The 25697-nt window shown below is 38.8% G+C and overlaps 3 protein-coding genes across 8 annotated transcripts; all 3 read left to right on the top strand.

Moving 5' to 3' along the window:
- Window positions 1-346: 346 nt before the first annotated feature.
- On the top strand, window positions 347-17208 carry slc11a2 (solute carrier family 11 member 2). 5 transcript variants are annotated; one of them, XM_086292067.1, is made up of 17 exons: window positions 347-497; window positions 4820-4904; window positions 6774-6910; window positions 7028-7147; window positions 7875-7994; window positions 8082-8188; window positions 8266-8336; window positions 8419-8486; window positions 8567-8722; window positions 8883-9041; window positions 9160-9246; window positions 9696-9815; window positions 9920-10069; window positions 10170-10243; window positions 10950-11103; window positions 12026-12079; window positions 15341-17208. In XM_086292067.1, exons 2-17 carry the CDS (start codon window positions 4871-4873, stop codon window positions 15416-15418), a joined length of 1689 nt encoding a protein of 562 aa, XP_086148193.1. In that variant the 5' UTR covers window positions 347-497; window positions 4820-4870; the 3' UTR covers window positions 15419-17208. The 5 variants fall into 5 exon arrangements, with proteins under 5 accessions (XP_086148193.1, XP_086148195.1, XP_086148192.1 ...); XM_086292069.1 differs by having other exon boundaries at window positions 347-501; window positions 4851-4904; XM_086292066.1 differs by having other exon boundaries at window positions 347-501.
- Window positions 17209-17918: 710 nt separating this feature from the next.
- On the top strand, window positions 17919-20364 carry LOC147330487 (uncharacterized). The gene is made up of 2 exons (XM_086294204.1): window positions 17919-18056; window positions 18806-20364. Exons 1-2 carry the CDS (start codon window positions 17935-17937, stop codon window positions 20034-20036), a joined length of 1353 nt encoding a protein of 450 aa, XP_086150330.1. The 5' UTR covers window positions 17919-17934; the 3' UTR covers window positions 20037-20364.
- A 2217-nt stretch (window positions 20365-22581) lies between these two features.
- cnpy2 (canopy FGF signaling regulator 2) lies at window positions 22582-24130 on the top strand. Of its 2 annotated transcripts, XM_086292064.1 has the most exons (6): window positions 22582-22717; window positions 22894-23000; window positions 23102-23217; window positions 23427-23624; window positions 23724-23820; window positions 23931-24130. In XM_086292064.1, exons 2-6 carry the CDS (start codon window positions 22901-22903, stop codon window positions 23972-23974), a joined length of 555 nt encoding a protein of 184 aa, XP_086148190.1. In that variant the 5' UTR covers window positions 22582-22717; window positions 22894-22900; the 3' UTR covers window positions 23975-24130. The 2 variants fall into 2 exon arrangements, with proteins under 2 accessions (XP_086148190.1, XP_086148189.1); XM_086292063.1 differs by lacking the exon at window positions 22582-22717 and having other exon boundaries at window positions 22724-23000.
- The last annotated feature ends 1567 nt before the right edge of the window (window positions 24131-25697 follow it).

Here is a 25697-nt window from a genome sequence, read left to right as displayed (position 1 = left end):
AATAGTAGTAATGTTAGTAATGTAAATTTTGGTCAGATATTTGTTCTCGTATTTTTTTATAAACATAAAAAATACGATGTATTTATGTAATTTTAGTTTAAGCTAAATATGCAATATGCTATTAGCTTGTTTCTAAAATCCTGGGGAAATATTTTGCCTTTAACGCAACTACATTTATTTTACTCATTAGACAGTCCCTATTTTTTTTTTTACTACAGATAATCATTTTACTTACTGATAACTTTTTAAACCTGCCAGGTTTCGCTCAGGGCAAAAAAAAAAAAAAGTGTAAAATCTAGATGACGTCACTACTTACAACATTTGCGCACATGCGCAGTGTGACTATAGCCTGCTGTTAACATGGGAAGATACTTTGCCGGATTTTAGCTTGGTAACGTGCTCAGCTACTCTCAAGATCTAAACACATGGAACAACTTTACAACCAGCCTTAATTTTCACGGTCAAAACGCTGATTTTTTTTGACCCGCACAGCACACGTAGGTACGTTTCGTTTTTGTACTTGGTTGAAGTAACATTGGCCTAGCCATGCAGCTAATATATCATGGAAACTTGTTAGCTTGGTGGCTCATAACAGTAGTACAGTACTGTAGATTTATATGTTAGCGGATTTGTCGGGAGGATAGATGCCTGAACTTGTTCTGGAGTTCTGGGTAGTGTTAGGCAGTCATGTTTCTCTCTTTTTTTAATAGCTTCCAGGTTCACCTTGATGCAACATAGTTTATATTTAGTGTGGCTCACTGGCATGAGTATCAGGTGGACAGTACTATGGTGATATAAATTTTGTAGCTAGGAAAAAGCAAACAAAAATAAAATAGCAAATAGTGAGTAGAATAAAATAATTGAACTGATGAGAAATATTAGTAGATAAAGAGAGGGAGACTGACTGACTGAATGAATGAATGGCTCATTACTGCACTTGAAGGTGAAAACAAGGTGCTAACAGGATAATTACCAACCAATATCCGTAAAATCAAGTGAAAGCAGCATCCCTAATTAATATAGTCACTGGGTGACAGTTAGTGGAGTTACCCCGTTAATAAGGATCATTGTATAACCCCAAAGTGTCTTAAATGAAGAAGGATCATCATCTCTTCTTACGACTTTTAAAATGACAAAAGATGCCATAATAACCTAATAAATGCAGTAAAAACACACACTAAATTACCCCTGTTTTAAAGTTTAAGCTTAGTATCTTAATTTTAGTTGATCTTCAATCCAAACTAGGGCTGCCACGATTTGTCGACTAGTCACGATTACGTCGACTATCAAAATCGTCGACGACTGATTTAATAGTCGACGTGTCGTTTGAAGCTTTGTAAGATCGCAAAAGACGCAGGAATAATAGCAGGATTTAAGAGTGTAATAACGGACTGAAACAGAAGATGGCAGCACAGCATGTACAAGGATGCCAGCTGCCGTTAAACCCCGAAGAAGAAGAAGCAGCTGTGTCCCAGAATTCATAGCGCGGCCCAGCTTAGTTTCCAACAATGGCGGTAGCTAGTTAGTTTTAATATTACTCTTATTATTCTTTCTGGGTCACAAAATAAACGTTTAACATATTTTCAGGCGAGAATGTAGCTGTGTAAACCTCAAATATCTGCTCAGTTTATCAGGACACCACATATTTTCAAAAGCGCTCCGACGTTTTCGGAGACGTCTGTTACCCACTAGCTCGATAGCTAGCCGGGGGCTAGGTCACTAGCGCCGTGAGAACACCGGACTCCCGGCAAATTGTTTTCAAACCCACCGCCGTCTTTCGCGACTCAGGTTAAATATATATGAGTCACTTAGATAAATTAAAAATGTTATTGTTTGGCTTTTTTTTAGTATTTTATTTGTTCCTGAGTAAATCGGTTTGGCTGAGATTAAAGTTATAGTTTTTACACAGCTGAATAAACGTCAAGCAGACAGCTGATTATCAGAAGTGTGAGATGCTGGAGAATATACTCCGGTGTCCTGTTATATTTTAGATAGCAAGGAGTTTATTAAACTTTACCGAAACAATCTGCAAATTTCATTATAATTGAATAAACTATCATCTTGTCTTTATTTTTAGTTAGCACCTTAAAAGCTTAAAGCTGTAAGCTAATGATAGTTATATAAGAGCAGATGCTGCTGGTGCAATAAGCTGTAGTTTTACGTCCAGTGGATGATGATCTGATTAGTCGACTAATCGCATAAATAATCGGTGACTAGTCGACTATCAAAATAATCGTTTGTGGCAGCCCTAATCCAAACTCAAACTGGGCTTTTCTAAAGTAAGGATCACTGGCTCAGTTAATACTGCACGTGAAGTGTGTGCGTTTCCTTGATAGACCGGGTTTTTGCAGTAGTTTATCCTGGTTGAAGAGTTTAGCTCTCATTCGACCAGACAGACCTGTGTGCTGGCATTGGATTTGGATATATATTTGGATTTTATATTTTGGGAACAGTTTTGGTTCTGCTTATTTTTCATATTTTTTTTAAATTGTCATGCGACAGAGAGGTTGGTGTATCATGATCATTCTTTTTTTGTTCTTTTGTTTGTTAGTTTTTTGCTTATTGTGGCTTATTTATGTAAGATCTTTTTCAACATAGGGCGTAAAAGTCCTTGAGGGCTGTGACATTAGAGACCAGTTTCTGTTTGGGAGTTGTCTTGTATGTAGTGATAGGAAAAGCTGCATCTTGCAGATTAGATTCATTAATGTTCATTGGGCTAAGTTAACAAATGGCTGACTAAGCAATGTGAATTTTTACTACTCCAACAATTTTTTCTTTTTCAAAATTAATTTAGATGAAGAAAGTAAATCCAACTTTACAAGGTGTTCAAATTTTAATGTTTGACAGAACTGATGAAATAAGTTGACGTCTTTGCAAATGTCACACTGGTGACATTAATAAGTCATATTTATATTAAATGCAGAATCACGTGATTATGATTGAAATCAACTCACTACTGCTGGAAAGCTGATTTTCTTTCATCACCGTTTAAATGTGTAACTGAAAGAGTTACACAATCTATGATTCTAATCAAGGTCACGCTGGGACTAGTACAGCACACATCCACACCGGAATGTGAGGCGTAGGGCAGATAGCTTTATTTAGTTTACTTTTTTTGCTGTGTCTGTCCCTTTTTGCAAAGCTGCTTCTAGCAGTGAGCGTAATAATAAAGTTGTTGACGTGTAGCAGTCTGGTGTCACACATGACTGTCAATGCGCAAACTGAGATCTTGGCAATAAACAGTGGACCTGAGTGCGTCAGTGCAGAAAAAAATAAGAAAACAAAAAGTATACACACACACACACACACGTGCACGTGGAAGTGACAGGACAGTTAACTGAAATTTCTCTTACTGCTGTTTATGTGGAGAAACAGAACCTTTGCTTTAAGACATGATGGCGTGAGATCAATTTTATGTTTAAAAACTTGTGCAATGAGTGATGGGAGAGGGGAGTCACATGGTCATTAAGCTCAGGACAATGCATGAGTGAGAGTGAGGGTGGTCTCTGTTAAGGGACTTGCTGTGCTTTTGTAAGTCCAGAAAGTGATCCCTATGTCAATAGCATGACTTTGATCGTGAATTGTTTATTAGCAATTGCTTGTTCATATTTCATGGTTATGATAACTACACAATAATGCCACTCTGCATAGTTGCAAAGGTATTTGAAACCTTATTTTCAGTTTCTCCAGTTGTGGCTTCTGGCTTTGACCACAGGAGAGCACATGAGGCCGGAGAGGCTGAAAATGAAGAAAGTGTTTTGTGGCCCAGAAATCAGCAACTTAAATCCTGATGGTTAGATCTAGACAATTACAAGCTTCATTTAAAAAGTTCATTATGTATTTATTTATTTTTTGATTTCTTCATTCATTTTGTGCAGTTTCACAAAGGTGTGAAGAGGTGCAAAAACAAGTAAAAATAAAAATATTTAGCAGTCTGTCTCCAGCTGTATGGCATGTCAACAGGAACGAGAAGGATCGTGGACAGCTTGATGTGGAAATCTGATAATTTTTCCTCCCAGGGATACAATCATAAAAAAAAACTTGCTGCTCTAAATGAACTTTTTAAACAGAAAACAGGTGGAAACTAAAGGCTTGAGGTAAAAATTTGATCGTTTTAATAGCTTCAGTAGAAATGTCAAATCACATTGTCCAAATAAATACATTAAAAAATATTTTTGAATTTATTTAGTTTATGCATTCCCTTTTACGTTTTGTTTTGTTTCTTAGCTTTCTGCCACATCTTTAAGACTGTTAATTTAAATACTGCTGCTGAGGAAACATGTCGTCTTATAATGTGCATTAATCAGGTCACATGATCAGGTGAAAGAAGTGGCACTGGAAACTTTGGTGGTTGGAAAAGCTGCCGAATCTTCACCATCTGCTCCTTGTCACATGGTCCTGCTGTGTGTCATGTGCTTTCCGTGGCCCTTTGCTCCCTCTTTGTCAAACATCATGGTGTTATAAAAGTTATTTTGCAAGACTGAGGTTTCACATTTCATTCCTCAGTTTCCGTTACGAGCAGCACAGAGTGTGTGGTAGAAGTGAAACTTGGCTGACAGTGGTCAGCTCAGTGTTTCCTGTTAGACGATCCCATTAATGTAGTGTCCTTTGACTTGCTTTTAATGTTGCTTAGTCATTGTTATGACCTTCACCGTTCAGTGTTTTTCAATTTGTTTTCTTAAAGAGGAACAGAAATTGCTGCACAGTCATGTCTTGTGTTAAATAGTTTGTTCTTCCTTTTGAAAAATGTGTTTTGTTATAAAATTTTTCTTTACTCATGTTTTAATTCTCAGATTATGCAACTGTTGTCTTTTTGCAGGGAGGCTGATATTCATCCCTCATCTTCCCAGGGATCCCTCAGCCTGCCCTGATGAAGCCCAAGCAAGACGGAGACCTCCTGGAAGGTACACGTTTAAGATGACTGAAACATGACCCTTAAAATACAGACCCACTCAACATGTTGTCCAATATTAAACACTTTGGACATTTGGCTGTGGCTGGAGGCATATTCTAAGTCACAGGGAGCTTAATATTCAGATTATAATCAGCAAAAAATCTGAACGAGAATAAATCAGAAGAAGAATTGTAAATGACCCCGATTACTTCCTGGCTGACTACTTTATGCACACCTGTGGTGATATCTTGTCTTCCCAAAAAATAGCTTCCTCCCAGCTGAAATGATTCTCTGTGAAGAGATTTAAGAGCAGCACAACAAAACCTGAACAGACTGCAGATATTCATGTTCAGAAATCTGAACCAACAGGTGTCAAAAAACTGACAAGAAAGCAATTTAAGAAGTCAAATGCATTTTTCCGTGTAATCCCCACTCTGTATTATAATTACGCCAATTATGACCGGTAACATGAGCCAGTGAGTACACTGATAGCTGCTGCAACAGTGTTTTCCTTTACGACTTTAAATTATTTATCTTAAAAAGATAAACATGGTCCATCTTTTTAAAAGGCACACAGTGTGTTTACTGTGATAAACAGTAAAAACTCTGACGCTAATAAAACTTTGTCGCTAACTCAGATTCTTTGAAAAACTGTCTGTGCTTTTTTTCCCATGTGTGAGAAAGGGCGGGTTTTGTAATGTATTGACTTCCTCGAGCACATAGTGCATGCGCCATATTTACTTCTCTCTCTGTGTGGGTCATTTTTAGAAAGGCGGGGTCACAGTGTCCTCGTAACAGCTCATGTCTAAAAAAAAAATGATGATAAAGGCAACGTCATATAAAAGCTAATACTTAGGCAACTGTGGACTTTAGGACCTTAGTGAGTTGGAGATGGAGGGGGCAAGACATGAAAAGTCCAAACTCAGTGAGTAGCAGTTCTCTGCATTTACATGCACTTTGAACAAACTATTATAGATCTGTTTCTTATTTTAATCTTGGAGTTGTTTTTTAGTTCTTTTGTTTTCTGGTGTTTTCATGTAGTTCTTTTCTTTTTTGCTCGAGTTTCTGAGGTTAACATGCAAACAATGTGGAGCTAATTACAGGTTAATGCTCAGCGAGTAAAGGCTTGTAATTTAAAGTCTTAGACCAAAGTGCTTGTGTTGCATGTAGATTAGAAGCAATGAGTTTTGTTTGCCTTTTTCCAGAGGGTGTACTTGTGCTGTTAGAAAGCCCCTGGATCCCAGACAAGTGTTAGATTGTGTGTCTCAAACGTTTTTCCAAGTGCAGTTAGACTGACAGAGTCAATATTTGATTATTTCAAGTATTTTAAGCAAGCTGCAAAACCTGCCAAAAAAACCCTTCCCTTAATTGTCAGAATTTAATGCTTTATGTGTGAATTAGTGAAATTAGCTGAGATTTTTTTCTATCATAGTGATTATGCCACATCCATAAATCAGAGTTTCACAATAACTATACAGAGTTTAAAACAGCGCTTACGTCCAGATATAATAATGCGTCGCACTGGCACAAACTGGGTTCTGGCTTAATTTTTCTCAATGCGTAAAATATAGGGAGGAGAACATTTAAATCAAGCAAGTGTTCAGAAAACAGCGCAACCTTTTCAAATTAACTGCAAATTAACCACGCCTATGACCGCCATTTGGGGATTGTGCTCACACGCTATTTTGCCCTCTTTAGTAAATCTGGCCCTCACAGTTGTTTTTTTTAACTACATCTCCATTGCTGCAATGTGTTTGGTCAACAGAAAACACGGGAGGATGTTGATAATGAATGAAAAGACATGTGTAACGCTACCTAAGGGTACTCTGTGTGATGACTAATGAGAGTCCCTCTGTTTGTCCTGCTGTGCTTTCATCAGAGGACTCCCCTCAGGAGAATGGAGTCCACACAAACCAGTACAGCTCCATCTCCCCTCCTGCTTCACCTGTGGCCCAGGATGAACCCTTCTCCACATACTTTGAAGAGAGGGTGCCCATTCCAGACAGTGAAAACCAGGTACCACTGCCATCACAAATAGTGTGTTTCATTTAGACACACAGGAAAAATATTTTATTTGTAAGTATATGTTTTGCATATTATTTGATTCAAAAGGAAAATTCTGTTTCTGTTCAGTTGTTCAGTTTCCGTAAGCTCTGGGCTTTCACTGGACCGGGGTTTTTGATGAGCATTGCTTATCTGGATCCGGGGAACATCGAATCAGACCTGCAGTCTGGAGCTGCAGCTGGCTTTAAGGTGAATGAAAACGTTAATCCACCCAGAAAAATAAACTGTGGGTGTAGTTTTGCAGGCAGTGGAGGTAGATTTAGGAAAATAACAACTATACTTCGAATGTTTCAGGATTCAATCCTTTCACTTTATATTTCAGGAAGTAATTCTGTCTTCAGATACTTTCAGATACTTTTTCTTTTAAAAATATTACTGCCTTTTTTCTTCTTCTTCTTTTTTTTTTTTTAAGAAACCAGGGTCATATTTTGTCTCTAGCTCAGTACTTCACTTGTATAATAAGCTGCATGATTGCTCTGTTGTCTGCATCTATGATAACTCCCTTTTATTAATAAATAAATAAATATGCTGTGTTGCAGATAAAATGCTAATTTGAAATCTTAGTTTTAACTCTTTACCCCTTGAAAACTGATTAGAAGTAACTCTCGAGGCTTTTTTAAATCTGATCTGAAGGGTTTATGTCATATTTCAGGCCTGCTTATAAAACAAAATGACTGGGTTTGCATCCGACGTGAGGGAGGGTGATCTCTGCCCTTGCAGCTAAATCTTTGTTCATTATTTATTGAAGTGTTCAATCTCGTCATTAAGGGTACAGGGGAGGTTGTCAAAGGTCATTTTTATGTTGGAAAGTCTTAATGCATCTCACTGTATTGAGCAAACATGAACTCATACAAGAAATCTAGGGGTCTGTGCAGATGTGGCCACATGTGCTGATTTCGTGCTTCGCCTTCTTCAGCTCCTATGGGTTCTCCTTGTATCCACTATCATCGGGCTGCTGTTGCAGAGGCTGGCTGCTCGCCTCGGGGTGGTCACAGGGATGCACCTGGCTGAAGTCTGCAACCGCCAGTATTCCACCGTGAGCACCCCCCTCCACCCTCAAGACACATCTGAGTCACATCTTTCTTGTCTTTCATTATTTATAATACATTCTATTTAATTTCAGGTTCCTCGCATCATCCTCTGGCTGATGGTGGAACTGGCCATTATTGGCTCAGACATGCAGGAGGTCATTGGCTGTGCCATAGCTCTCAACCTCCTTTCTGTGGGCAGGTAACGTCTTTGACACTTGTATTGGAAAAGTTTATATGATTTTGCAGATTTACAAAAAAGGATTCTTTCTCGCTCAGGATCCCACTGTGGGGAGGAGTTCTCATCACCATCACAGACACATTCGTGTTCCTCTTTTTAGACAAATATGGTATGTGATTTGTTGATGCAGATATGCAACTGATGCAACCAGATTGGAACCCAAGTGATTACATATGTTTATATCTCTGCAGGACTGAGGAAACTTGAAGCTTTCTTTGGCTTTCTGATCACTATAATGGCTCTTAGTTTTGGTTATGAGGTACGTTTTGGTCACCTGAAGCATTTGTCACCCAGTGTGTGGCTGCATCACAGGGTTGATTTTGTGTTTTCTCCCTGTAGTATGTGCTGGTAAAACCGGACCAGGGGGAGTTGCTGAAGGGTATGTTTGTACCCTACTGTGCCGGCTGTGGGCCTGTGCAGCTGGAGCAGGCAGTGGGAATTGTAGGTGCTGTCATCATGCCCCACAACATCTACCTGCATTCAGCCTTGGTCAAGGTTAGAAACATCAATGTACTGTTGTGTGTAGACTAAGAGAAATTAGATTTTCCTAAATGAATGTGAAAACTGTTTCATGAATAACCTTATGAGTGGGAAAAAAAACATTTTAAAGTAACGTTTTTAAGCTTATTGTTTTTTATCTCCCCTCCTTATTCAGTCTCGGGAAGTCGACCGCAAAAATAAAAAGGAAGTCAAGGAAGCCAACAAGTACTTCTTCATTGAGTCTGCTATCGCCCTCTTTGTCTCCTTCCTCATCAATGTGTTTGTCGTCGCAGTCTTTGCTCAGGCCTTCTACAGTAAATCCAACATGGACGTGGTGAGTGTCCATGGCGCCATACTGAGGACTGTTGAAAGCGTGTGTGGGTCATTTTGAGATACAGTAAATTATAAGTGAAACAGTGGTGATCAAGTTGTTGCTGACTGTGTTCCTGCAGAATGCAATGTGCAATAAAACTGGCAGCCCTCACACAGATCTCTTCCCTCTTAACAACAACACACTCGAAGTGGACATTTACAAAGGGGTAAGTCCACAGTCTGTAAGTCTCTGCAGTTCTGATGAGCAGGTTGCATAATGTCTCATTTTGGAGCTACTAAAATAATACAGAATAACATCAGAGAGTAGAAAGGGAAGGAGCATCTAGCAGTTTATGGCTTGATTATCTAATTTTTTTAATTAAAAAAACAAACAAATGTTTTCCCCTTGTGTGACATTAAGACAGTGTAAACATATCATAGAGGTATTTTCACAAAATGGCTCCTTGGGTGTTTAGGTGTGTTTCTAGAGTTGAATCAAAGTGTTTTTACTCTTTACTTTCCTATTAATAATATCTAAAAAGGCTAATTTACACATTGTGTGAGTACCAATTTATTTTACCATTCATCACTTTGAAATGGCTGTTTGTCCTAGATTAGACTTTACCCAGATGAACAGGTGTGTTGACACTTAACTTTGTGTGATACATGTGTTCAGGGGATCGTCCTGGGGTGTTTCTTTGGACCAGCAGCTCTCTACATCTGGGCTATCGGTATTCTGGCAGCTGGACAGAGCTCCACCATGACGGGCACGTACTCTGGACAGTTTGTGATGGAGGTAGGAACACATGTTGGCACAGTGTATTTTACTTAGATACCACTTTCCTCTGTTTAAAAAAGGAAACAGCTCTGCACTGATGTTTCTGCTTTCGTGTTTTTAAGGGTTTCCTGAACCTGCGGTGGTCTCGTTTTGCACGGGTGCTGCTGACCCGCTCCATCGCCATCACGCCTACACTGCTGGTCGCCGTTTTCCAGGATGTTCACCATTTGACTGGGATGAATGACTTTCTGAATGTGCTGCAGAGCCTGCAGGTCAGCACGAGTATCTTCCCCTCAGTGCAGTTTGTACTGAAACATTTTTGATGGTCTTTTTGTGTTCTTGTTAAAAATATTCACTCTTCTCATCCTTCAGCTTCCATTTGCTTTGATCCCAATTCTGACCTTCACAAGTCTGAAATCCATAATGAACGACTTTGCTAACGGATTGTAAGTGAAATAAATGTTTTAATAGTTTTTATTCTCTTCTTTATTAAGTACAAACTGTATGCATTTTACTCATAACTGACAGGATAATTATCTCAAGAAGCAAGCTTTTCTTGGCCCTTCATGTAGTTGAAGTCTGTGTACGATCAATGAATTTAACACAAATGAAAACATTAGCAGCACAGTCCAAAGCATCTCTTCCCGTAGCCTCGGAGTTTAGGGAAATAATGATGGACTGAGGCCAAGGAACAACTGATTTAGCGAAGTCCATTGTTTGACCCTGTTTGGTCTTTATCCAAATATAAAACCAAGCAACACAAAGTCCGGACCCCCAACTGTATTCTCTGGATGTTTTACTCAGGTCAGCATAAAAGGACTGGACTGACTCAGGTGTAGACGTGGTGTCATGTGACATACAGTCGACTCTGCTCAGAGTTGTCATTGTGACTGTTTACTTATCTAATGCACAGACGGGTCATTTATTAAATCAACCATATATTTATATTTAAGCTGTCTAAAATGGAGTTGCGCAAAATAGGAATTTATGCAGCAGTGTGACTAACTAACAGAAGTGAGTCTGTGTGTTTCTGGAAAAAAATGTGTTTCTGGTCAATTTGCAGTGTTAGGAAGTACCGGTATTTTGAGGACTCTGTTAGTTTAGAAAGCACAGGATTTCCCAATTGTCTAATCCAAAGTCTGTTTCCTCTAGGGGGTGGAAGATTTCGGGAGGTATCCTCATCCTGGGCGTTTGTGCAATCAACATATATTTTGTGATTGTTTATGTGACGGCCCTGAACAGCGTGGTGCTCTATGTTTTAGCTGCTCTCCTCTCTGTAGCCTATCTGGCCTTTGTGGCATACCTGGTGAGTTATGATTGCTGTTTCATGTCTAAATTGTTGTCTGTTGATGCCTGTAGTCTAATCTCATGTTGATAGGACTGCAGAGCATGTTTTCACACATCTTATTTTCTAATAACCAGAATTAGTCCTGGGTGGTATAACCAAAAGTCTGTCCATCCATCTATTTTCTGCCATTGATCTGGGTTCTGTTCATGGGAACCCAGATCGCCAGACCTCTCTCTCTCCAGCTCCTCTGAGTGAGACCGAGGTGTTTCAAAGCCAGCTGAGAGAAGTAATCTCTCCACTATGTCTCGGGTCTGCCCCATAATCTCGTCCCACATGCCCGAAAAGCATTACCCAGGAGGTATCCCCGTGAGATGTCCAAGCCCCCCTTCAATTGGCTTCTTTTGATGGGTGCCACAATCATTTCTTAAAAGATTTCTGCCTTTTTCATTTTGTATTACAGAATTATCTTAAATTTTATGCATTTCTTTTATTTTTATTTTTTACTGGTGTTTTTTTTTTTAGTAGGTTTACAGTGACATGCTTCTATTGGGATTATAGATCAGAAAACATTTGAATGTCATCAGAAAAATAAAGTAAAGAATGGTAAAAAAAAAATCTATTTTAAAACACCGTGTGTGCCCACAGCACAGAAGCAACATGACAAGAAATGAAGCAAGATGAGTCTAAACTTCATAAAACCCTAAATTCCAAAAGTTGAGATCACAGTTGTTATACTGGCAAATACAATATTACACTAAATCTTTCTGGCTGTGTATTGATGGCTGGAAAAAGCAAGATAACCCACCCAGCAGTAATCAGAACATATCGGTAGCAAATGAATAATATTTTTTTCAAAAATTTGAATGCTTCACTTTCTAGACATTGAAAAGGTGCACACACACAAAGTCTGTAATGTCCTCTCGCTTCTTCCTCCTTGCAGGCTTGGCACTGTCTGGTTGCCCTGGGCGTCTCCTGCCTGGACTGTTGTAGCAGGGTAAGCAATCGGCCCGCTGTGCTCATAGAGGAGCAGTCAGAGTACGACTCCTAAAGCTGAACACGACTGTAACCAACAGCATGTCTCTTTACTCTGGGCGCCCCGTACACAGCCGGGACTCTTTAGGATCTTGAAAGCACATTTGACTTTTATTTTTTAAAGGGCTGGATATCTTGGGTTTTTTTTTAAGATATCTGTCTGGGAGCCTTTTTTTAGGCTCTCAGACATTCATATGACACCAGCACAGGATGTTATCTTCCAGCATTTGATACTTCAGCCAAGTAGAAATGTGATGATTTTTAAACTCTAATTTAACCTATGATTTGTCCTGCTCTTAATCACCCTAATCCTCCCAGTGTGAAGCCACACTGCACATTTTATGATTCCCACTCAGTCTACCTCAATATCCTTTATTTTATTTTTTTAATCTCAGAGTCAGCTCTCTTCAAGTGTGACTCATTAGCTTAAAAAACAAGTCTAATACTGCTAGATAATGTCTAAAAATAATATTATGACACATGAGAGTCAAATGTCCAATAGATATCCAGCCCTTATATTACAGGGGTTTTTTTTTGTTTTCAGCATTCTTGTCTAGCATATCGAAGAATTTACAGTGGCATTTTTGAGCATCATGCACATCTTTCACTTGTTGCTTCTTGTGTTTGGAGTCCGAGCTTAGAGTGCACGTGTAGTTAATGCACAAGTCTGTAAAAATACATTTTAAATCAGAGCCAGAAAACAGAAATCTGACTTGAATGGAGGAAAGTCTGAAAGTCACCTTATCATTTCCAAAATTGGTGTGTGTCTGGCCCCTGAAAGCTGCTTTAATAATGTTTTTAATGCACAAATGATGGATGAAATTAATTCCTGAGTGCACATTAGTGACACAGGCAAGCAGGTGAAGCTTTGTGTGACTGCAGCATCATCCCCCGAGCCTCTGTTAGCGCCTCTGTAGTTTATGATGCCAGAGACTCAGGTTGAAGTGAGCCCATCAGTGAAATCATACTTGTGTTTTTAGCAGTGTGCAGAAGCGTCCTTTGCTTTCAAGCCTTTATTGCATGTGCAAAAATAATGATTTTGTGCATTCTTTTTATTTTTGTTTGTTTTCTGCGATACCAAGTTAACCTCAGTACTATATTTGTTATTTTTTGTTGAACTTCAGGTATACAATAGTAAGATGTGTATAACTGATGGGGAAGGTGGATTTATGTGCATGTGCTCTAGTACAACACTGTAATCATTTAAAGTTGTTAGGACTGTGTTTGAGTAGCAGCCATGACAAAGGATGTTGTGTTTATGTATTAAAATCCATAACCACAAGTTTGTGTGTGCGGTACAGTGTGTAGAGCACACAAGTCATTTATGAACAAAGTTTAGAAATCTCACAGCTCATATTAAAATGCAGATTCACTCATGTGTATACATTATACAGTTTCCCAAGCTAATGACTCCACTCTGAGACCTCCTAATGTTTTACTGTGAAGTTAAGTAGTCACATGATAGCGTGATTATCAAGTGGGGAATAAAATAGTTTGTTTTTGTTGCCTTATTTATTTTCTGTCCTGGCTTTGTTAGTCAGACCAGTTTGCAGGACAGTTGTATACCCTGTTTTTATAGAAAAACAACAGACACATTTTTAATAAAGCAATAAAAGATTATTCAGGTGAGGAAAGGTGGATTTAATTTTTTTTTATAATTGTTTATGTTTCGGCTGTCACCATTTGTCAGTTCAGTTTCAGCTGTGACTGATGTAAGCCTTCACACAGCCCTCACTCAGCTGCTCTTTGTCCCGGTAGCATGCTCAATATCAGTAAAGTGACGATGATTAGACTGTGAATGAGTTTTAGCAGCCAACACTGACGAGCCTCTTCTTCCAGTTTTACAACAAAGAAGATTAAAATTGCTGTGACATTGCACAATATAATAAACTGTATTAAAGCTCCTGACTTGGCAATATCCAAGTAGCATGTACATACTGACCAATAAGATGAGAGTACGATGAGCTGTGTGGGGCACTGTAAACACAGTAAAGGCCTCGAGTTTTTTTCAGATGTTTTTGTGTTAAAATTCTCTCTCTGGCGTGGTGGTTCAACATTTCTGCTCTTGTATAAAGTTCTCAAAAGCTTTTCTAAGATTTCTAAAGCTGTTCTTAGACGTGATAGAAATATGTTTCAGGTGAACGTGAGTTTGTCTTATATAAATAACTTCTCTGGCAATAAAACAAACATGACAGACGAACATTTGAACTGTTACAGAGAAAACTGTGTCTACTCTCAAATTATATCATGTGGTTCTCTGGTCATTTCTGTTTTCTTCCCTCTTTTGGAGGTTGAATGAAAAGCTGTTATTTTTCTGCTGCTGGATGAAGCCGCTGTGTCTCCGAAATAAATTCACATTATGGATATAAGGACATTTGTTTGCGTCTTCTGTGTGAAAGTCCTAACATGGACTCAGGATTACTGTGTTTTTAACTTTTAAGTAGCTGAGTAAATGATAATCTTAAAGCCCATCTTTGTTTTTTAAAAGATAACTCTCCTCACTGTAAAACCCCAAACAGTAGAGTAAAGGTGTTAAACTGATGTGTTTAGAATAGTTAGCTAAATTACAAAAATCTTCATTTCTCCTTACTGGTGCTGTTTGAGGGTGTAGCACCTCCTAGTAGGCTATAGAAATGTTCTTTTTCAGGACTTTCCAGGATTAAATGAGGAAAGTCTGACCCAAGGTGAGCACATTTTAATGAATCTGCAGTCATAAAACAATCAATATCAAATCCTGAACTGATTTAACTCTATTAATCACCAATTACAGTGCATTGTTGATTGCAATGATTTAGTTTAAAACTCTGACATTTCATCCTGTTTGTAAGTAAAGAACCAACACCTGGCAATCCATATTCTCCAGATTTATGGTCGAACTAAAAAAGAGTGAATAATACGTATGTAGAGTAACATAAAAAGGATTTGGTAACACAGATGGTTTCCCGAGTCATCAGAAGAAGAGTGTGTGTGTGTGTGTGTGTGTGTGTGTGTGCGCGCGCGCGCGCTTAGTTTACTATATTTTTATTTAAGCCGATGCTGACTCTCCACTGATTTCTCTAAATGTTAACATATTTTAAGAGCTTACATTTTCTATGAAAACCAAAACAAGTTCTGGCAAAATCAAATAAAAATGCTTAACAATTAAATCATGCTCAGCTGATTTGTCTTCAGTGTGTGACTGTTCCTCTGAGTAATGAGAGCTCCATGTCCTCTTCTCTTCCAGATGCAGCTGGGTGTGTCGCGTCACACAGACATGTACTTACTGAACGATATGGACTCTAATGCATTGGTGGACAGATGAAGGACACTCAGAGCAGGTGCTTGACTGTGGTGTAGACACCGTTAGATGACCCGACTGAAGCGTGGGACCACTGAAACTCGGCTAGTATGTGTTAGTCTTCACCCCCTCGGTGCCTGAGGTGTTTTTAAAGTGTCCTTACAGAACGCCCACACAATTGATAGAATATATTGAATATGTACATAACCCTTGTTGATCTTATTTATGTGTCATTAGTCAACATTTTTCCCCATGTTTAAGTCTCTTTTAATATATTGCATATAAAAGAGGTGACAGTTTTATGTCACTCTCATTCGACAGCTGCTTCGTCGTTGAGATGAATCCCTCCAAACTTTCTTTTTAAAATTAATTTATTTTTTTAAGTATTAAGTATTCAAGATCTCCTTACTGCAGTGGGATTTAATAAGTGTCCAAAAATATTTTTTTTAAAAGATGCAGACTTTAAATTAAATATTAATGTGTCCAGTTTTAGCACATTTACATTCCCATTAAATGCATCTATGAATTTTCTGTCATAGCAGTGGTTCAATATGACTGATCAGTGCAGAGATCAGAGTCCAGTCAGCTCAGTGTTTCTCTTTTGTTAATTAATTTTTGTGTTATTCATTCTTCCCTTTTATTGTTCTTAGTTTTTCTTCAAAGTTAATCTTATGGTCAGTTTATTCCAGTATTTTATTTATGCTATTTGTTTTAAATGCTTTTTTTTTTTTAGCTTTGGCTTTTGAGAGTGTTAGAGCTGCCTTTTTTTTCTTTTTTTTTGATTATGCCAAATGTGTGCAGAGGTGTGATGTTCACTGTGTTATCTACAGAGAAACAAAGCGATTGTTTAATTCTGAAATCTTACTGGGAGAGTAAAATTGGCAGCTGAGGGGAGCCGGTGGAAAATGGTGTATCTCCAAGCCATCAACTCTGGTATTTCTTGTTGCTGAAAGCTGGTTTTCAAGTCCTGGTGGAGTTTGTTTCCAATATCAGAGAAGACAGTGCCTAACATCAGAGAGCTTATATGAGAAATTGTGATCAACTGTGAAACACAGATGCTTGTTCGTTTGCTCCACAACAGTGAAGATGTAGTATAGAGAAAGCACTGGTCAAGACAACGGGGAACTGGAGAAAATAATAAAATGAAACTATAAGCAAATCTGAAATAGGACACTTGAGAAGCAGTTTAATGAACCGAACCTTTCCACTGACCAAATATGAACTGTAGGTTATATTTACTGTGCAGATGACCACAGTGCCTCATGTTTTTACCACTGTGCCTCATTTAGGGCATCCTGAGCACAAAAAGAACAAATCAGCACTTGATTGCAAAAGAAGCGTATAATTGAAAGAATGGAAATTACACTTTAAGCTGTTTGTTTGAGGGTTTATTTAATTTGGAGGACCATTAATGGGTTAAATGCTAGAAACGTGTGTGGTCTTTTATGCAAATGTCACTGAACATATCTCCATGTTGAGTTGTATTTGTTAGAATAAGATGTACGTCTCTCTATGCCACCTTGGCAGTGTTACGAGGTTTTCTCTGATTGGTGCATCACGTTTCACGTTGTAAACATGATTTGAATTCAGAAACACCTGCCGAAGACCATTTTTAGGTTTCATGTCTAGACAGAAAACTGATGCTGTATTATATTGTGATTTTTTTCTGGAACTCTAAAACTGTTAAGTGTGGCACAGTATTGGAACGTCTATCTAAAGGGCCACAGTTTAAATTACCTGCTGTCTGTATGTTTTTTGTTTTTGTTTGTTAGTTTGAATGGTGCTCTTGGTAAATAAAAATAGACTTTATTTCAGTTTCTGTCTTTCCTTTGTTAAATTCATACTTGGACTGAATGTTGAACAACTTCTTACTCTTTATCCCTCATAACGTTTTCTCTGTATCGTTCTTCCTGGTGTTGGACTTTTTTTTAGCATCTAAGTAACAAATATGAAATTAGTTCATGTTGACAGTCACAGAATGTAAATGTGACCATCAATCAGAGCATTCAGAGATATTGCGAAATTGAAAGATTTAATAATCACCTAGGAAAGGAAGAGAAAGTTATTAGATTTGTGAACGTGTTTCCAGTATGTTCCGAGAGTAACTTATAACTTATTACAAGTAAAAAATTAAGTGTTTATTGATTTTTATTTTATTTTTAAATCTTTTACATAGTTTGCTGTCTGACAAGAAAAAAAACTAACATTAGTATCAGTTGCTCATTATTCTGGTGGTCTGCATTTGGTTTTATAGGAAAAGAGTAGGAAGAAAAAACAAATAAAATCAGTGCTTTTGTTCAGTCTTACTGTCCAAAACCACCAGCCAGTTGTTTAAGGACAAATTTAATGTGTGAGAAAAAGAAGTGCAAGTCTCAGTTTTTTTTTTGCATGATAAAGAAATGTTGCTGCATTACATAAATAAAAATGTACCAGCATGAATAAATTAATGTTTAATATTACAGATTATTAAAATTAAATAAAAATCTATCGTTAAGTGATGACGTAATTTCCGTTTCCGGATCCAAACACCCGTGTTCAACATGCCGCAGTGCTGTGTTCCTTTTTGTTTTAACTATTCTGGATCAAAAAAAAACACGAATTTGTCATTTCACCGCTTTCCTTGTGACGAGAAAGAGAAGCAGAAGTGGCTGCACGCGATAAGGTACGTTACAATTCCAAAGTGAATGAATAAACTTGTAAGATGAACGCAAGTGTGGTCTTACTTTAGTTAGCTAATATAGCTAGCGTTGAACAACTAAAACCCGCTAATAAAAAAACCATCCTACTTTGGCACACCGTCCTACCGTACAGTTTATGAACATTTCTGCTCTCACACAATAATTCCAGCAATTATGCAATTAATTTTACCCGTCAAATTATACTTCTAGCTCATATTCACAAACGGGACTGTTTGCCACTTAATTTTGTGTTGTGCGCATGCGCAGAAACAACCGGTAGGACGGATTCCCAGAACATCCTGGCTTCTACGAATTTTACATAGGCTATGGATTTTATCATGTTTTCTTATTACGAAGATATCAACGCGGTTTGGATGTCATTTTTATTTCTCTAAGCAAAGATTGAAAGCTATGGGTCAATTTGCCATAACTACACAGCTTTCTACTCTTGGAGGATTAAAAATGACACATGAAAAGCGATCATGTCTTCATAGTAAGAACACCCACTAAAATCCATAGCCTACGTGAGAGTTAATGACCAAAACAGAGACTTAACTACCAAATGGTTAGCTATATGTGTCAGCATTTATCTTTCTGGTAAGCTTAAAAGCCAATAATACACAAAAAAAAAGTTGTGTAAGATTATACTAATTACGGTCACTGTTAAACATAAGTAACAAAGGGCTACCATGTGATGAATAATTTCTCTCTCCCTTTTTAAACACTTCTACAGCCGTCTTAACTTCACCCCAAACTGCAACTCAAGAGTCTGCAGCTGGCATTTCCCTGAAGGAAAAGCTGCGGGGCCAACAAGATTTGCATGGAACGAGGAGTCTTTTCACTTCTCAGATGAAGAAAAACACCCTGTGCATAAAAAGAAAAAAGAACAGGTCCCAGCTAGTGGTGAAAATGAGTGTGAAAGATCAGATGAGCTACATCACTCCAACAATGCAGATACACAGACAGCTACTGCAAGCTCCTCAAGTTCTTCCAACAGTCTTGTGGTGCTTGAGATTGAGAATGATATGCTAAGACAAGAGAATGAAAAGCTAAAAAAACAATTGGAGAAACAGAAGCAGACGTTCTCATTCAGTCAAATATCTGACAATCCTGAAAGAGTCCAGTACTATACTGGATTGCCCGATACTGCTACTGTCCTGTTTTTAGAATCCCTTCTTTCCAAATTTGAGCTCAAATATCATTCTGGTTGGACTGTCCAAATGTTGCCCATAGTGGACCAGTTATTACTAACCCTAATGAAGCTCAAACTTGATTGTGGCCATGTAGACCTTGCAACAAGGTTTACCTGCAGCACAGCCACAGTAACTAACATTTTCACAACAATTGTTAGTGCACTGCACGACATTTTGTATGTTGGCATGTTGGAAAAAAACATTGCCTCGAGAGCCAAGAATCAGACATCGCTGCCGGATTGCTTCCAGCCATTTCCTAACTGCAGGATTGTGCTTGACTGCACAGAAGTTTCTGTTTCTGGCAGAGAGAGTCGTGACACACAAAGTTGTTTGTATAGCCAACGCAAAGGACGGATCATACTCAAGGCTCTAATTGGTGTGGCTCCAAATGGTGTAATAACCTTTGCAAGCAACTTGTACAGTGGAAAAACCTCAGATAAGGCGATAACAGCTGACTGTGGAGTACTGCGACATTTACAACCAGGTGACATGGTCATTGCAGGTAAGGACTTCACAATTCAGGACATCCTCCCAGAGGGGGTCTCGCTGAACATTCCGTCTGTCAGCGGACAGTTCGCACAGCAGGAAGTGAACAATAACAGGCTGATCTCCTCTGCAAGAGCACATGTAGCACATTCCATTCAAAGACTGAAACGTTTCTCAATTTTGAATCTCGTCCCACATCAGTACAAAAAAAATATTAATAAGATACTGAAAGTATGTGTGTGTCTTACAAATTTACAGACACCCGTTATCCATGAAACTGAATGAATTAGACCAGTGAAAGTGCAGAGGCAAAATTACATGGTGTCACTGTCTAACTACTTGTGGACCCGACAGTACAACTGTTGAATATGTTTATTCTTATTGTTTGTACCTTTTTAAGTATTTTGGATTGTTTTGTGGATATAGTCAGGATGTTACATCATTTTTAGTTGCATAGTTTAAAGTTGAAAATTCTCAGTTGTAATTGGTAAAATGTTTAATTTTACTCTAAGTGGTTTTTGTTTCATCAGTGGCTTGTTATATTGTTCATTTCATTCCAGCTTCCTGATTACTGCCTAGTTGTTTTGCTGAACATTTTCATTAAAAATAAGGAATACAAGATAAATGTGTTACTCTTTATTTTCAGAAACAGTTTTTGTACAAAACATTTTCTTGTTAAAATCAAAACTTAATTTTAATAATTTATCTGAATATAATTACAAATGTACAATTTACAAATATTTATAATTTATTTAAAAATGAACTGAAAAGTGCTGGACCGATGCATCGCTTGTGCAGATATGAATTCATAGCTGCGATAGACGGTTGGGTAAAAGAACATTTCTAAAGTTTCAGTGTTAACAGCCCAAGTTTGTTCTCTATCAACAGGCAAGATTACAAAGTCACATGGAGTCCAACCAATAAAGTGACAGCTGTTGGTCCCCTGTGAGATGTAGATAGTTGTGATGCTTTTTTAATACCAGGGAACCACTTGCCTCATCCAGCTGTAGGAAAAAGTCCTTCCTTTCTACAGCCTGCAAGACAGTTTTGGTTCTGGCTGACCATGGGCATTTCACCTCAATCGTGCAGTCATCAGAGATTGTCCCATCTGGAGAACTGCCAAGCAGGCCACTGTTGGTTAAAAACAGTCCCCTCTCAACAACTGCACCAGTACAGTCAGTGTACAGCTGCCTTTGGGGATGAGACTATTACTTAGTTATAAATGCATTATTAGAAGCACAGACCCCTTTTTACTGACAGCTTACTTTAGATCCTTCTGTCAGGTTGTACTGGCCAAGCAGAGTCTTAAATAAGGAATGGTATGAGCTCTGCTGGACTACACCTAAGTTGCTGGCCATGATTCTCTTCTTGCGATATGCTGCCCTTTCATTAAGAAATACAAATTAAGAGAGATGGTTCACTCAAATTTCTTGCTTAACACCTAACAGAATTAATTTCAAGGCCCCCCCCCCTTTTTTTTTTTTTTTTTTTTTTAACCACAATACGTTCTCTGTTTGCCCAACTGTTGCTTCCTCAACCTGTTTCTTCTCTTACGCAGTCACAGTGAGTTATGCCAGTACATAGCAAGCCTTGTCTTCTGCTTGGCAAAACTCAGGTTCCTCAGCAATCCATCAAATGTCTTGGCTGGTAAAGTCTAGATTTAAAGCAAAAGGAAAAACAAATACAATGTGAAAAGTTTTTAATGGGACCAAGAATGTTTGACCACAGAGTAGAAAAAGTAGAGTATACAAAATACATATAAAATTAAAGTGGGGATAGTGAAGACAGACAGTCTGATGTCTGTAGTTTACAAGAGTTTACATACACGTATAATTTATACTATGTATTAAGGTAAATATCAAATTACCTTATGGCCTTCTGGACTTATTTAGGAGTATTCACTTAAAGCACACGTTTGACATTTTTTGATGAAGACTACATGTGTGTCTCAATATAAAACACAATGCTTTACATAAAATTAAGAGAATAATTACAACAAAGACAGAATTTTAAATAATGACCGACCTTGTGTAGTTGATGGCGTCATCTCAGCAATTTCTTTTGCTTTCACACATGTTCCACCTAAATCAACATTGCGATATAATGGCACTTATCTTTGCCAATCAGACACTCACGGGAGCTGAACCTCACTGACTGACCCTCAACATGCACCCATATTGAAAGCAAATTAATGCTTACCCCAAACATTCTAACAAACACCAGAAGTGCTGCTGTGTGTACCAGTACCCCTGTAGCTAGCCAATGGGCAGGAAGATAATCTCAACTAGGCTAACATAACTAACTCTCCAAAATCTCCCTGTTTTGTAGATTTCCATCTTGGTTTACTTCCACTGTTATAGCAGTGCTGTATGCATGCGTGTTTTATGAAATGCATCAGCCAGTACAGGACATATCATGTTTAATCATCCGTTAGCTAGCTTACTCCTAACCCATCGTTGTTTATTCAAGAGCATTTGGACCCGGAAATGTCAGCTATGTCACCCGTAACATCAGACTTAACAAGCAGATTGTAACCAGTAAAAAAAAAAAAAAAATAGGAATTTTATTGGGTTTTAATTGTTATTGTTTATCTATTAATTAAATACTTTGGCATAGTATGTATGGCATTGATGGAAGTCAAAACAGCAGGACAAGCTGTAAAACTTCTGAAAACATAGTTAAATGTCAAAAATATAACACTTCCTTCATATATTCCAAAAACCTCCAGATAGGAGTCTACCGGGCCGATTTTGGGCCCCGGGCCTTATGTTTGACACTCTTGCTCCAACACAAATGACCCTGGCTGCAGAGTAGGGAGCCAGCAGGGATCTTCCCGCCCACGTGGGGGCGCTGCACGAGCTGTCTCACGCTCCACGTACCCGGTTGCTACGTCACCACATTTCACCGAATACGATGCAACAGCGTGGAAAAGCGTAAAGGTGTTCTCCTGGCGGCCCACAGAAACAGTAAGTTGAATGAAAAGTGGAATAAAGTGCATCTCTGCGTCAGTATTAGTAACCCGGCTGCTGAGCTGCAGAGGGTTTTATAGCAAACGGTGGCTGAGAGCCTTCCGGCCGACTTACTTGAATGTTTTTGTTTTTTTGTTTGTTTTCCTGTGTGATGCTAAAATGTGCGCGTTTAGAGGCAAAATGAGGGAAGCTGCTCTCCTGCTCACACACTGCCTGCTTGTGTGTCTCCTCCTGAGCTCCAGCCAGGCGGCCAGACAAGGACAGGACCTCAGATGTGGAGGTGAGTAACCGATTTGACGCGCAGCCTCGGCCGCACGCACAAAGAAAAGTCCTAATGTAATCGGTGTCTGACCTCTGCTGCACCTCCCCTCCCCTCCTCAGCCTGCAGGGCTCTGGTAGACGAGATGGAGTGGGCCATTTCCCAGATAGACCCGAAGAAAATGATCCAGACGGGATCTTTCAGGATCAATCCAGATGGGAGTCAGTCCATCAGAGAGGTGAGGCTGCAGTAGCATAGCCACGTTGTAGTCTGGGTTCAGCCCCCACTGTAGACTGCATCATAAGTACACAGTGTTGACCACAAAACAGGGCCATACTTTTATAGAAAGCATTGCCTGCCTCTGAAGGTCATTATCTCATTTTAAAGATATCAGTTAGTTTCAGTGGGTTGGCAATAAAAAGAACTTCTGAACTCTGACACCACCAGGTTCCTCTGGCACGCTCAGAAGGAAACCTCCTGGAGCTCATGGAGAGCATATGCGAGAGGATGGGGGACTACGGCGAGCGCACGGATCCCTCCACAAACAGGAAATCGTACGTCAGGATCAAGTCTCGGAGCGGCGAGGCCATGGACCTGTCGGAGGCCTCGCTGGATTCAAGGGTTACAGCCAGCATGAAGTTTGCGGTGAGTATAGTTTTTCCCGCTTAGACCTCCAGCACACCCCAAGGAGGAGCACAAAAAAAAGGATGTGGTTTAAGTGTGTATTTTTCCTTTTTTGTTCAGTGTGAAACAATAGTGGAACAGCACGAGGATGAAATCATCGAATTCTTCGCTCACGAAACGGACAACGTTAAAGACAAACTGTGCAGCAAAAGGACAGGTAGGTTGAGGCCAAATGCATCAAAATGCAAACATTTCTTTCTGTTCTGATGTTCCCCATGCGTTCAGCTGTTAATTCACCGTGTTGTTTCTGTGCTGTGTGTCCCGCAGACCTCTGTGACCACGCTCTAAAAATGACCCATGATGAGCTTTGATATCCTCTCACCATAGCGACTGTCTCTCCTCAGCTCAAATGGAGACTTCTGGGTGCTGTAGTGTTTTCTATTGCCACTTATCACCTGTTTGTGTCAGGGCAGTGGGACAATCTGTATAAAAATCCTTATGATAAGAAATAAAAACAAAAAGCATTACTCCTGTGATCATGGACACTTTGAGGACTACTCTGCTACTCTTTGGGAAGTAATATCTCATTTTATGTGACACTGTAAGTTATTAAAAAGGCTCTTATTGGTCTCTGGATATAAACTGTGAAACTGTAAAAATGAATTTGGACTTTATGCGGAGGCTAAATTTGGTTGGGTGGTCCTTCGAGCCCTCATTCACGCATGATGGAAAAATTCCTGAGGTCGAATCAAAGTGATGCTGAAAGAAGTTGGCCTGCTCTTGAATTACACCGCTATATAATGATAAGTGTGACTTTCAAGTTCAAGCTTTAGAAGAGTTTTTTCATGCTCGTCAGTATTTATTTAACTGCCCATGATCACAGGATTAACTGATACCAGCTTGATTCTCCTTCTTATATACCCCCATGAGATACTCGTTCAGGTAAAACGAAAAGTTGAGGGCCTCGGTTTTAAAAGTACATCGTGTAAAAATAACTTCAGATAGGGTTTCAGTGTAGTTCGAACGATAACGTGCCTTCATCACCAAACAAAATTTCCCAGGTAGTTTACCCCCTCCAACAGCAGCGACGTGCTCTCAGCAGTATGCTTTATTTATCCTAAATAAATTTGGCTAAAAGACTCATGTTCCTAAACTGTTGTATTATAACCAGAAATGTCTTCAGGTGTTAAAGTGCTTAGTACACAACATTTGCACAATTAGTATCCACATTCCTGTGCATTAATTTACTGTTTAACCTCCAGTGACTTTAAAACACTCCTACTGCTAAATAAACTGCCTGCATCTTCTCAAGTTAAACCTCTCACATGCTGCTGACAGAGCACAACAATTATCCTCACATGTTGGAGCCTAAACTCGCGCACACAAAACTTCTTTGCTCATTATTTCACATTACCTCAGAGTTAAACACTACCGAAACCAGCTGCGATTTACTTGAGCTCGAGAATCGAGATTGTAGCAAAGTTTAGATTTCCTGGCTTTGTAATAAAACTGACCTCCTGCGTAACCCCACCAGAGTGTGCTGTAGGCAGCAGTGCGAGCACACCAGTACAGCCACAGTAGAAAGATCAGGAAGTATTTTTGGTGTTATTGTGTGAAAATGAATTTTCCGTTTTGTGATCATTCTCCTGAGATGTCTTTTTAATATAAAATTTGTACATTTTCTGACTCTGCTTTGTCTTCAGTCAATGGAAATGTTTGGTTTTGTTTGTTTTTCTTAATAACATCAGCACTCCTCGATCCTTCCAACATCTACTTTGTTTCAAGGATGATCTTATCCTTAATTTTCTCTTGAATTTTGATGATAATCATCTGTTTGACTCCATATAATCCACATACAGTTTGAGCTTAAATAGTGTTGAAATTTGGGAACACACAATTAACCATAAAAGCAGTTCCTGAACTATTTGTCTTTTTTGTTTTTGTTTTAAAAGCAGCTATTATTATTTAAAGTTTTGATGCCTATAATTACAAAAAACCCACACAGACACACTTTTAAATGTAGTTTCAGTGACTGCCAGTCTAAAACCTGTTTGTCTTTATCAGGTTCTAACTACATCAGAGATTTGTGTCTCC

This window comes from Aulonocara sp. 'chitande type north' Nkhata Bay, linkage group LG5, assembly GCF_057382095.1.
Source record: "Aulonocara sp. 'chitande type north' Nkhata Bay isolate Kocher_YH1m ecotype deep benthic linkage group LG5, A_spYH_male_GT1.1, whole genome shotgun sequence".
Lineage (NCBI taxonomy): Eukaryota > Metazoa > Chordata > Actinopteri > Cichliformes > Cichlidae > Aulonocara > Aulonocara sp. 'chitande type north' Nkhata Bay.
This window is presented reverse-complemented; position numbering and strand designations above follow the sequence as displayed.

What these genes read in the sequence shown, in the direction of transcription:
- slc11a2 (XM_086292067.1), top strand. Translation starts at nt 4,871, where the DNA reads ATGAAGCCCAAGCAAGACGGAGACCTCCTGGAAG. An exon ending in TGCATTCAGCCTTGGTCAAG is followed by an intron (nt 8,723 to 8,882) that starts GTTAGAAACATC and finishes CTCCTTATTCAG; the next exon opens with TCTCGGGAAGTCGACCGCAA. An exon ending in AAGTGGACATTTACAAAGGG is followed by an intron (nt 9,247 to 9,695) that starts GTAAGTCCACAG and finishes ACATGTGTTCAG; the next exon opens with GGGATCGTCCTGGGGTGTTT.
- LOC147330487 (XM_086294204.1), top strand. Translation starts at nt 17,935, where the DNA reads ATGCCGCAGTGCTGTGTTCCTTTTTGTTTTAACTATTCTGGATCAAAA. An exon ending in AAGTGGCTGCACGCGATAAG is followed by an intron (nt 18,057 to 18,805) that starts GTACGTTACAAT and finishes ACACTTCTACAG; the next exon opens with CCGTCTTAACTTCACCCCAA.
- cnpy2 (XM_086292063.1), top strand. Translation starts at nt 22,727, where the DNA reads ATGAAAAGTGGAATAAAGTGCATCTCTGCGTCAGTATTAGTAACCCGG. An exon ending in GGAGTCAGTCCATCAGAGAG is followed by an intron (nt 23,218 to 23,426) that starts GTGAGGCTGCAG and finishes TGACACCACCAG; the next exon opens with GTTCCTCTGGCACGCTCAGA. An exon ending in ACTGTGCAGCAAAAGGACAG is followed by an intron (nt 23,821 to 23,930) that starts GTAGGTTGAGGC and finishes TGTGTCCCGCAG; the next exon opens with ACCTCTGTGACCACGCTCTA.